The 11,918-nt window shown below is 40.6% G+C and overlaps 1 protein-coding gene across 1 annotated transcript in view; it reads left to right on the forward strand.

Moving 5' to 3' along the window:
* LOC141436363 (uncharacterized) overlaps nt 1-10,121 on the forward strand; it is a 46,285-nt gene extending 36,164 nt beyond the window's left edge. Inside the window, 7 exon segments of the mRNA XM_074099302.1 lie at nt 142-377; nt 840-959; nt 1,572-1,708; nt 2,840-2,908; nt 5,585-5,674; nt 5,922-5,960; nt 6,037-10,121. Coding sequence (XP_073955403.1) covers nt 142-377; nt 840-959; nt 1,572-1,708; nt 2,840-2,908; nt 5,585-5,674; nt 5,922-5,960; nt 6,037-7,490 — 2,145 coding nt within the window. The 3' untranslated portion in view covers nt 7,491-10,121.
* Nucleotides 10,122-11,918: the final 1,797 nt, after the last annotated feature.

An 11,918-nucleotide genomic window follows, 5' to 3' on the forward strand; every position in this document is an offset into this window, starting at 1 on the left:
GATTCGAATTTACATTGTCACAACCCTTTAATTGCTTAATGACATGTGTCACCGTACCCATCCTATCCGAAAAGTACTATAAGAAGTTAGTTACCATTGAAGCTAATTGTGTGTTATTAATTCATCGTTGTTTGTCCACAGCTCCAAGCGTTGCTCTCCAAGCCCCCTCCAAACTTCAACTCTTCGGAGCCCCCTCCCGGCTTCAACCTGTCCGAGCCGCCGCCGTTCACCCAGCCGCCGCCAGAAAAGGAGGACGACAAGAAGGACCGCGACAGAGACCGCAGGGACAGAGACAGGGATGGCAGGAGAGACCGGGACCGGGACCGCAGGGATAGGGGGGGCAGGGACAGAGATAGGGGCGGGAAGGATCGGGATAGGTGAGTGCTTATCTTAACTAGTTTAATTGTACTGCTACCTAATTGTACACATTGCTATCTATCGCTGTAGAATCGGTTACTGATCTCCATCAGGTAATTTCTTAAAAAGCATTTTTGGAGCTTTAGACGTCACCTTTTAAGAAGTCTTTAACTCTTTATAGGGCAACGGTCGTTCTTGCGAGTTGCTTTAAGAACTTATTGGATAGATTGTGCAAAAGATTGGCACGAAAAAATTCTTGCTCTATAAAGGATTAAACTCCACAACGTTTAAACCAAGTATTTATTTGCCTCGAATATCTACTCAAATATGTTTACCAGCCCATTGTATCACCATCATATCGTCATCATGTATCATATATCATTGTCATTTTCCATAATTCATATCGTCCCGGGATTATATTTGGTGTGGACGACTGTAGTGCAGTATATAGAAATCAGTAGTGAGCAAGTGTTTGTCCGCAGGGACCGAGGCGACCGCGACCGTGAGCGCGGCGGGCGGGAGCGGCGCGACCGCGACCGCGACCGCGACCGGGACGGCCGCGACGCACGCGACCGGGGCAACGCACCGCGCGACAACAACAGGTCAGACCGCACCTACTTTCTTAAAATTTCCGACAGTTCGAGTAGCACCCGGTAGTTCTAAGTATTTTGCATATGTAGAGTTTATTTCACAATACAATATTTTCTAGATTTATCTGTCAGCTGATATAATGTTTTATCTGATTTTTTCAAAAATTTAATCCTTAAGGGGGTGAAAAGTGTTTGAAAGTTCGTATGGAAGTCCGTAATTTTTCAAGCTAGAAGCTAACAATCAGAAAAATAAAGAAACGCGTTTTGTAACGTTTTCTAAAATTCCACCCCTGAAGGGGTCAAACGGAATTCAAAGTTAGTATGAATTATGATAAGGATGATTTTTGAATCCGAAAATTGGCATCAATTGTCTAAAACAGCCTTTTCTGTATCTGTATTTACTGTTTACTTTTACTCTTCCGAATAATCAATCAAAACACGGAAGAAAAAAATCGTAGAAAATAAATCTATGTTACCCCAAATTTAACACGAGCGAAGCCACGAGCAAAGGCTAGTACGGAGATAGAATAAGATGTAATACACCACACTCAAAACACCTAAGTCGTCATATTCTCCGACGATTGTAATTAATGCACAAACCAATGTAACACGTTTGTCTGTCAGGGAGCGTAGCCGGTCCAAGTCGCCGCGGGAGGGTCTGCCGCCGGCGGCGGCGGGCGCGCCCGGGGAGAAGACGCTGCAAGAGCGTCTGTGGGAGATGGCCAACGGGAAGCGGGACGACTTCCCCGCGCAGTCCGAAGGTAAGGACTGCTGTCATGTGAATACACACATATTGGGTAAGCACCGCTAGCAGGTGAACCCACGTCACCCAGCAGCAGAGGGCCTACTCCGAAATTCGAAGTTCGTATCGGAACGTCCTTCTCGCTCTCGTATTAAATAGTATAAGTGTCAGAGGGACCGAACGACACGAACTACGATTTTCGAATTTCGTAGTAGCCGGCAACAATACCGCTGCCTCCGCTCACTGCACACCCCAGAGGACACACACACTCACTTTTTCGGTCTAAACAACATTCTTATTGTCACGAAACTAAGTATTGTTATTTGTTTTTCGCATTAATTGTATCTGGACAATTTCTTGTTTTAATTTCAAGTTTAATTAAGTAAATTTAAAAGAATTTTGCACCAGGAGTTTTGGTATTTATTTATTACTAGAGTTTACCCGCGGTTTCGCACGCGTAAACTATTCGATCGATGGTAGTTACAATTGAAATTCCGGGATTTTACAAAATTCCCATGGGAAATCCCAAAATTTATATCGTAATATTCATTAAGGTGTTGTGTTAAGAACAACTATCCTGTGGGAATATTGGAATCAAAGTAGCCTAAATTTCATGACTTTAAGCCCAGCGTAATCTGGCGCGCGGCAATGAATGGGTAAAGAGCTTTACAGGCTGCAATGCAGTATAATGAATAGATTTCTTTTTCCCTGAATGGCAACACTGGCATATATAATAGATTGGCTCGAAATTCGAACTTGTGATTTTATTTTGCTTAATATACAAAATGTACACACCCAATATCATATTTTCTCAAGTTTTTCGCGATTCCCAAGGTCAAAAATTGCTTTAAACTTCCAGAGAAATAATATATTATAGATAATAAGACGATACTTTTTAATAACCTATTTTTTTATGTGCATAAAAATAATTAAGACTAGACTTTTCAATGTGACAGGACTTTTTATAGTTGTTTTGAAAAAATGACTGCCAAATTTCTTGCTTGCCATTGTTGGCAATGATGGTCTTTCTGAAAGCGCTGTTACTATTAAAAGTGACATGCAAAAGAGCCCTTGGCGGCCTACTTGCAAATAAATGTTTAACTTACAGAATAAACGGTTGGTTTTTAATACATTATTGTTTTTGGCACAGGTGCTGAAGAAAATAGAGTGGAACGTGGCCCGCCGATCGAGCGCATGGGACGGGTTCCCTTAGATGCTGGTAAGTTCACTATCTGCACCTATGGTCTTTCAAGCAGAGGATCGTGAGATCAATCCAACCCGGACGGGCACCTCTTGAGTTTTTGGAATTTAGGTGCAATATTGCATTTGAAATTTACCATGAGCTTTGCGGTGAAAGAAAACATGGTGGGGGAGGAGTTTTCTCAATATTCTCTTATTGCTATTAACTATTTATTTAGGGTCTCTATTGTTTCCCATAAAATTTAAACTCCGATTTTAACAATCCATAACGTTATTCATCATAATATTTGCAAGTCATATTATCTTAAGTCATAACATTAATCAGTATAAAGTGAAGTTCCGATTTTCACAGGTCATAATTATTGTAAGTCATAAAATGTCCATATAGTATACCATTCCATAATATTAAAGGCAATATACTAGTTTATAATAATTGTTGTAAGGTCTTTTTTCGCAGGTCATAATGATTGATAGTCACCTGATAAGTTAGTCATAAAATTTAACGTCATAATGTTAAATTCACTCATAATAATTATAAGAATGAATTCAAAAATGAAATACATAATATTTTAACGATCGAAAGTATACTTAACTGTATTTGTATGCATAATAATCAAAGTTCATAATAAACAATTTTTATAGGAACATCGAGGATCATAAATCATTTGTGAAGGAATATTATCCGGGCTGCTATAAAAAAAAAAAAACCTAACATCGAAGGCTAGTTTTTAACATAATTTCTATTACTCATATTATCTAAAGTCGTAGTTAAATGAATTAGCACTTTCAAATGTATGCCTGGAAATGTTTCTAATAAATTATCTATATGCCTATCAATATTATGGATTTAGTTTCTTAGACCTAGACACTTTAGGCATTGAAACAATATGAGTAACAACCATTAGTACAGTGAAATATATGGCTAAAACTATTTCTGAATAATTATCGTTAGATCTTGGAGACAATGTTTATAGTTAAAAAATTATGACTTTTGTGATTATAGAATTTAATATTATATGCCATTAATATTAGAGCTAATAAGCATTATACTGAAGAAAAATTATGACTAGTGATGTTTATGTTTATAAATTATATGGATATCAATTTCTGACCTTCGAAATTCGGAACAAAACATGTATGGGAAACAAAGGGATCCCATTTATTTATTGTGGATTGCGGTGATAAAGAGTTATAGTATTGTGTTGTGAGAAAACCTGCAAATACTTGCAAAAAAAGCTGTTTGCTAATCAACCCGTCTGGGATTACAACTTAACTCCTCTTGTTGACAGTAGGTCTGTCTCCTATAGTGATATGTATACAGGCCAAGATGATTGAGGAAGGAACCCCATGTGTTCTAGATGTCTATAGATTATTAATCACCGATTAGGTTAACTGTGTGTAGATTGTTTTTTTTTTTCCAAAGAACTAAATATTTCTATCAAAATAATCGCCATACGTCTCACCACTTCATTTCCACTCTCTTGTGAAATTCTGTAGCTAGTATTTTTCATTTAGTATCCACATTAAAAATAAATAAAGGTTGACCAGAATTTAAAAAAATCTCGCTATATTATTGCCAATAAGTAGAACTAATTTCTTGCACTTGTAACACTAAATTCAATCAAGTCTATTGCTGTCAAAGTTTAACGTTGTTTGCGCGTGGTATTTTAAAGTGTTATTTTGTGTTAATGTGCGTTAAAATGCTGAAGATTATCCATTGCCTTGGAAGGAAAATAATTCACAATGTGTAAAAGTATTTTTCATAGAAAAAGACTGAGGGATTATAAAATATTCCTTTACACACCTCTCCTTCAGAAAAGTAACTTTTCCTCCATGACGAGGAGCAAAGTGCAATTTTTTTTGTTCAAGGTTGATAATTGTAAAGCCACGCCATTTTCTATGCTGGTTGTTCTTTAATAATATTTAGTATTTTTTTTTTTTTCAATTTTCTTAATGCTCGGTGCGAAAAGTTGTATGAGCCACTCGGGAGCAAAATTATTTACATCTTGGGCATTAACACTTGAATCCCTCATAATAACTACTGTGTCACAAGGGAGCAAAATGGTGTATTTACGGCGAGAGCGTACATTGAATCCAGAATGTAGCGAAGGATTCTAAAGTAGAATCCTGAGCGTAATGAGGGATTCAAGTGTTAACGCCCAAGATGAAAATAATTTTGCTCCCGAGTCGCTCATACAACTTTTCACACCAAGCATTGAGAAACTTGAAAAAAATAATCTAAATATTATTAAAGAACAACCAGCGTAGAAAATGGCTTGGCTTTATAATTATCAACTTCGAAAAATGGCATTTGCAATAAAACACTTAGAAAAGCCTTTAACAAAAAAGTTGCACTTTGCTCCCTCTCGTCAGGGAGGAAAAGTTACTTTTCTGAAGGAGAGGTGTGAAAATAACTATTAAATAACATCACTGACACCGTTGTCAATATGACTGGTAGGTATCGTATAGTAATTGTAAAGAATGTTGCAATATAAAACGTAGAAGTGCTGCCCTCGCGTCAGGTTTTTTATATTCCTGGTCAGCCTTTAAGTACAGCCACCTGCATTAATATCTTCCACAGCGGAGCGACCAAATAGAGCAGTATGATTTAGGCACGCTTTATTGTGTCAGATATTGGTACTGGTGACTACCATAGGATGGCGAAAGTATTTCATTTGGATGTTTGTGTGTGTAGAGGGCGAGAAGCCGGTCGACGGCGACGGTGGCTGGACCGCGCTGCCGCCGCGGCACAACGCGCCACACATGCCGCCGCCATTCCGAGCTGGTAAACACACACAATATAACTAGTTTAACATGTCAACGGTTGGGGATAACCTCTAACATAGCTGGCATTCTCACTCTAATCTTTTTCTTCTCAATTTCAATCCAGACACGTCCGCTTAATACGGGTCTCTTTCTAAACTGGTCTTCTGTTTAAACTGGTTCATTCGATGCAATCACCTACTCTGTTATTATTCTAGTAGTAAAATGGCCCTTAGCGATTCATGCGTAACAGCTGTTTCAATTTACAGAGCTGAGAATGCGAGGGCCTCCTAGACAGCCAATGCGAGGTATGCCACGACTAAATAACCTCATGGCTTTACTATAACCGACCTATTTGTTCATGTTGCTTTCCAAACTTTCCAGGACCTTGGATGGACGGGCCGGGACAGGGGCCAGGCCCTGGGCCGGGGCCGTTCGGGCCACGATTTAATGGTATGGGGCCTTTCAACCGCCCGCCCTTTGACGGCGGCCCGATATTTGACGGCCCGCCCAGGTTCGAGCGGCCTCCTTTCAACCGCATGCCGTTTGACGGACCCAACCGACCGCCTTTCGACGGGCCCAGGCCACAGTTTGACGGTCCCAGACCCCCCTTCGACGGACCGCGACCACCTTTCGATGGGCCGAGACCACCCTTCGATGGGCCCAGGCCGCCTTTCGACGGCCCTCGGCCGCCGTTTGATGGCCCAAGGCCTCCATTCGACGGGCCGCGCCCCTTCGACGGACCCTTCGACGGTGACCGCCCGTTCGACGGGCCGCCGAGATTCGACGGACCGCCGGAGTTCTTCGACAGGAACAACAGACGCTTCGAGGACAGAGAGTTCAATGACAGAGGATGGAACGGGGACAGAGACCGAGACCGAGGCGACCGCGAATGGGGCGACCGCCGGAACGACTGGGACGACCGCCGCCGGGACAGGTTCCGGGACCGTGAACACGACGACCGCTTCAGGGATAGGAACGACAGGAGGAGGAACTTCGACGACCGCGGGGACCGACCCGACAGGCCCGACAGGCCGGACAGACCGGATCGCGCCGACAGGCCCGACAGGCCGGACAGACCGGATCGCGCCGACAGGCCTGATAGAGACCGCTCAGAGCGAGGTGACAAGAACGACCGCGGCGACAGAAGCCGCTCTAGCGACAAGGACAGAGCCGATCGCGACAAAGATCGCCGCGGTAAGGACGAGCGCACACGTGCCGAGCGACAGAAGGACAGGAAATCACGCTGGGGCGCGGCCGAGGAGGCCCCCCAGGAAGACACTGGAGCCCCACCCAATAACAGCGGACCTCCCGCGACCCACGTCGCCGACCAACAAGCGGACAAAACAGAGAACGCGGACAGTGAGAACACTAGTCATCGCAATGAAGAGAATATGGAGAGTCACATTGAACGTAATGAATCCATTGACAATGAAAAGGATATTAGGCCGGTCGAAACTGAAGCAATGGACATTGCAGTAGAGAGTGAAAGAAACGAAGAAAGGCGGGACGAACCCGCCTTGGAGCAAGAGTCGAGTCATAACGAAGAAACTCGAGATGATCCGCCGCGAGACGAGTCCAGTGAACCGCAAGAGAGCTTCGAGCCGAAAGAGACTGGACCGGAACAGCCTACGTTCGACTCTGTCCCCGATCTCTATGACGCTAACGAAGCAGTGGACACCAGCTTCTCGATCCCCGCTGAAAAACCTGCCCCGGAAATAGCCGAGAGCGAACCTGTCATTGAACAAACCGAACCCAAAAATGATGACATATTCGAACAACCCAAGGAAGCGGAGAAGACCAGTAGCGAGATCAAAGAGTCACTAGAAGCGCCTTGACATCGACGAAGGTGGAAATCCGGTTATTTCAAATGGAATTGATTCGGGGGCGCGCGACCGCGAGTTCCGGCCGTGCTTTCTGGTGTACACGTACAGTGATCAGTGAGGTGGTGTCGTTTGTGTATAATGGTGTGGTGGATCGGTAAAGTTGCGTCAACCAGAAAGAACGGCCCACACTATACCATATAACGCCAAAGATTTTAATTTTATATTTACACAAAGTTGAAATATACGAGTGCCTTATTGGTAACGCTGGTGTTTTGACTCCTCGGCGGGCGGAGACGACGCCTGGGGGCTCGAGTGGAGCGGCCCGGGCCAGGTACGGTGCTCACATGATACTTGACACGCGTCCAGCACAAATGCACTAGCCACCAGTCACTTGCAACATGGATGACTTTTGTTCCTTCAGGGAATAGGGCATTTGACATCAAACTACAACCTTTTCTACTTTGACCCTCTGATAAAATTTTTATTTGGTAGATGAGCAGGGGAAAAGAATTGTGGTTCATTGATAATCTCAGCATAGTAACGCTTGATTCAATGAAGCATTTAATACTGCAAAACAACTGACGTGATTTTAATAGGCTGTCATATCTGTTATTCTAACAAATCAAGTCCCATTTATTTTGTATGGCATTAGTCCCAACTCAATCTATTAACTATTTGTTTCAAAGCAAGTAAAAATTATAAAAGTGCTTTATGATGTTAAGATAATTAATTGATTTATAGTTGATTACGATTTGCAATTATTGATTAAGGATACATTTCATACTTTTGTTGAAATTTGTGATTTTGCTTTAGATTTATGATTTATAATTTACTAAAAAAGATACATAGTTTTTTTTTTCTGAAATAAGCTAAAATATGAGAAAGTCATTAAGTTTTTTAAACAAATATCCTGTCCATGTTGCAATGTTGATTACGCGATTTCACCTTAAGTTTTATAAAATTCAAATCAAATGCACATTTGTACTCGGCGGGCGTTATTTTTATCACTTTGTATTTATGTCGAAAGGATAACTAATTAATTATTAAATCCAATTACAAATCCATAATATTGGTAATGTCGATTTTACGAACAAAGTTATCATTTCGACATAGTTTAATATCGCTAGCAATGTGTGCAAAATACCTTCGAGGCGCCGCGTCTCCCGAATCAACCTAGGAAATACGAAGAAGAATCCAAAAGGCCGTATCTACAGTTACTCGGCCTGGGATGTAGTTTATTAGGTCGTCTAACGACTTGCTCGCTCGTTTGTTGACCTCGCAACGCCTAAATGCGATCAGGAGGCGATGATTGGCCAACGAGGACTCGAAATTGTAACTATATATAACACAAACGCGATTAAACATATAGAAATATCTTGTCTTGCTACCTTTTACTTGGATTTAAGGCAAAATTAGACATCATTGAGGTGTAACTGACGGAATTAGAGTTGAGGTGAATGATGAATGACACACAACTTTACAAAGTACTAATTGCAAAAAAAAGATAGTGAACAAATGAATGTTTTTATATATGGTCAATTGCATAATGTAGCATAAATGATCAGTGTGTGTAGGTAATCTAATTAAGCTTTCTATCCTGTTCTAGACTAAATTCTTTTCTGTTTCTTGTCTAGTGTTATTATAGTTCGGGCTCAATGGAAATCGACCTTTAATTCTGTTCACAATGTTATTAAAAAGAAAAATAAGTAATGATATGTATCTACATAAAAACACGAAATCAAATTTTGCTGTCGGGACAAGAAATAATCTTCTTTTTTTCGGAGTCTGTTAAAAAGGACAGTCATTTCAAAATTCTTTTGTCAATTCAGTGATGTGTGTGACAATCTATTCATCACTACTCAAATTCCGACAGTTATACTTATATCTTTGTGGAACTGCAGTAAGAAATGGACTTTTAAATTGTTTTGTAAACCTATGAGCTTTTAATTTGAAAGAAATATGTATTTTCGTTTTAGGTGTTGCGTGTTTGACAAGCGAACGTTTTTTTTTTATTTTATGTAGTTACTTTTATTTCGTCTTTCATGTTAGCGGTGGATTGTAAGTTATGATTTGATAAATGTAATTAGAAACACGATGAGAATTGACAAATCAACTCGTTCTGAATTAGCGGGGAGTCGGAGTTAGTTACTTATTTCACGTAAACTTAAAATGAATTCGACAACCTTTACGGTTTTATTGGTGAAAGAAGGATTGTATATGAAAACAAATACATTTTTTATAAACAAATAAATTTTATTACGGTTCGAATATACGCGATATATTATTATCTATGTTAAAAAGTTTGTAAAATTATTAGGACAGCCAGACTTAATTAAAATTAATATTCATCACCATTAGAGTAGTGGCTTCTAAAATTGACATCAAAGAATATAAGGCACAATCTCCGTGCTATTTGTATGTTTAATTGTAATTGTCTATATGTATCATATTTATTTTTAAATACCTAATTTTCTGGGACTTATGACTAGGAACGTTATTTTACTCTTCATTTCTTTAAATTGAGAATACATTAGGTATGTTATATGTTAAGCCCACTTATATAAGTAAGCAATAAAAATTAAATTTATGCATGCTTTAATGTCTGTCATCTTTGTGCTTCAATAAAAAAAAATATAAAATTTCCTTGACTCATTTTATTATGTTTAGGGTTCAGGGTTCATTCCAGTCATGTGGTACACAGGATTTAGCGGAGCTCCTATGGTCCCTTTTGCACACATTGTCTAGATTGTGTGTCATGTTATATGCATTTCAGCTTTGTTCGAGAACTACCATTGCGATGTCCAAGGGAAACTATTCAAACTGCGGGAACCGCTTTTTTTTTCAACGTGTTTCATCAATGAACACCTTTTTACGACGACTACTTTCAATAAATACGAGCTATCTTTTATTATGAATGTGTAAATAATTATTTCAAACTAGTATTTTATCTTTTCTCCTAAGTTTTCAATAACAGTTAAAAAGTTAAGCTCAGCTACAGCTTTAGACATAGACATCTGCCTGGAGAGATCTTTCTAATGGTAATAGTAGTACTTAATCTAATCACCGATTAAAAGTCATAATTGTCCATGTAATTTTGCACTCATTCTCAAACAGTGTAGTCCGGTATTTCCTTTGCTGTGATCTGCAAGTATGCTTGCAACAACGAAGATGCAATGAAGACTACCAGAGACAACTCTTGCATCCGCCTCTTACCCGCATTACAATATTTTCTTTTTCACAGGACAAGGGACCCGCGGTGACTATAAAACTTTGACAATCAATGAACATGTTCAAAGTATGATTGGTTCATGGAAAATTGTACCTAATTTTAATTGTGTTTAAGTTTTTAATGGCAAGCCCATGGCTTTCAATCTCGCCTGGCATACTTTTCCCATTGAAAATAAATATTTACAATAGTGAACCACTGTGGAACCTTTTCAAAATAGGCTGCCAGCTCCTATAACCAAACTAATATTACCTGAGAAGCATAACACTGCAAGTTCTACTTTTTAATTAATGTGGCATTTAATACCCGACGCCACGTTACGCTTGCACACAACCTCCAACGCGTGTCAGTACTAATCGGTCGCATATATTTATGTATTAATTACTAGCTGTTGCCCGCGACCGCGTCCGCGTAGATGTATGAATAATAGTTTACGTCCTATTCTCAGACCTACCGAACGATACACGAAAAATTTCATAATAAAAATAGGTCAAGCCGTTTCGGAGGAGTTTGGTCCCGAACATTGTGACACGAGAATTTCATATAAGTATTAGATAAAAGATGATGATGACGATGGGAAACTGCGTCAAGTCTTCACATCACCAATTCCACAGTCTAAAGACGAAAGTCTTCAATCAGTGCGTCCTACCCGTCATGACATACGGTGCCAAAACATGGACGCTCACGTTAGGGCTGGTCCACAAATTTAAAGTTGCTCAACGTGCTATGGAAAGGGCTATGCTCGGAGTTTCTCTGAAAGATAGAATTCGTAACGAAGTGATCCGACAGAGAACCAAAGTTATCGACATAGCCCACCGCATTAGCACGCTGAAGTGGGCCGGCCATATAACCCGAAGAACCGATAACCGTTGGGGTAGACGAGTTCTTGAGTGGAGACCACGGATCGGCAAACGTAGTGTAGGACGTCCTCAGACTCGGTGGAGCGATGATCTTCGCAGGGTAGCTGGCAAGAGCTGGATGAGAATAGCCGAGGATCGTGCTCAGTGGCGTGCCATGGGAGAGGCCTATGTCCAGCAGTGGACGAACATAGGCTGATGATGAAAAGATGATGGTCAGATGCAGAATAGAAACCTGCGTCGGACGACGTGGCGTGGCGTGGCGTCGCGTTTAGTATGTTGGTTTCTGGGGTCCATATCGGCTCGCATACTTATTGAACTACTACTATATACTAGTACTATTATATATTCTGTGTC

This window comes from Choristoneura fumiferana, chromosome 16, assembly GCF_025370935.1.
Source record: "Choristoneura fumiferana chromosome 16, NRCan_CFum_1, whole genome shotgun sequence".
Classification (NCBI taxonomy): domain Eukaryota; kingdom Metazoa; phylum Arthropoda; class Insecta; order Lepidoptera; family Tortricidae; genus Choristoneura; species Choristoneura fumiferana.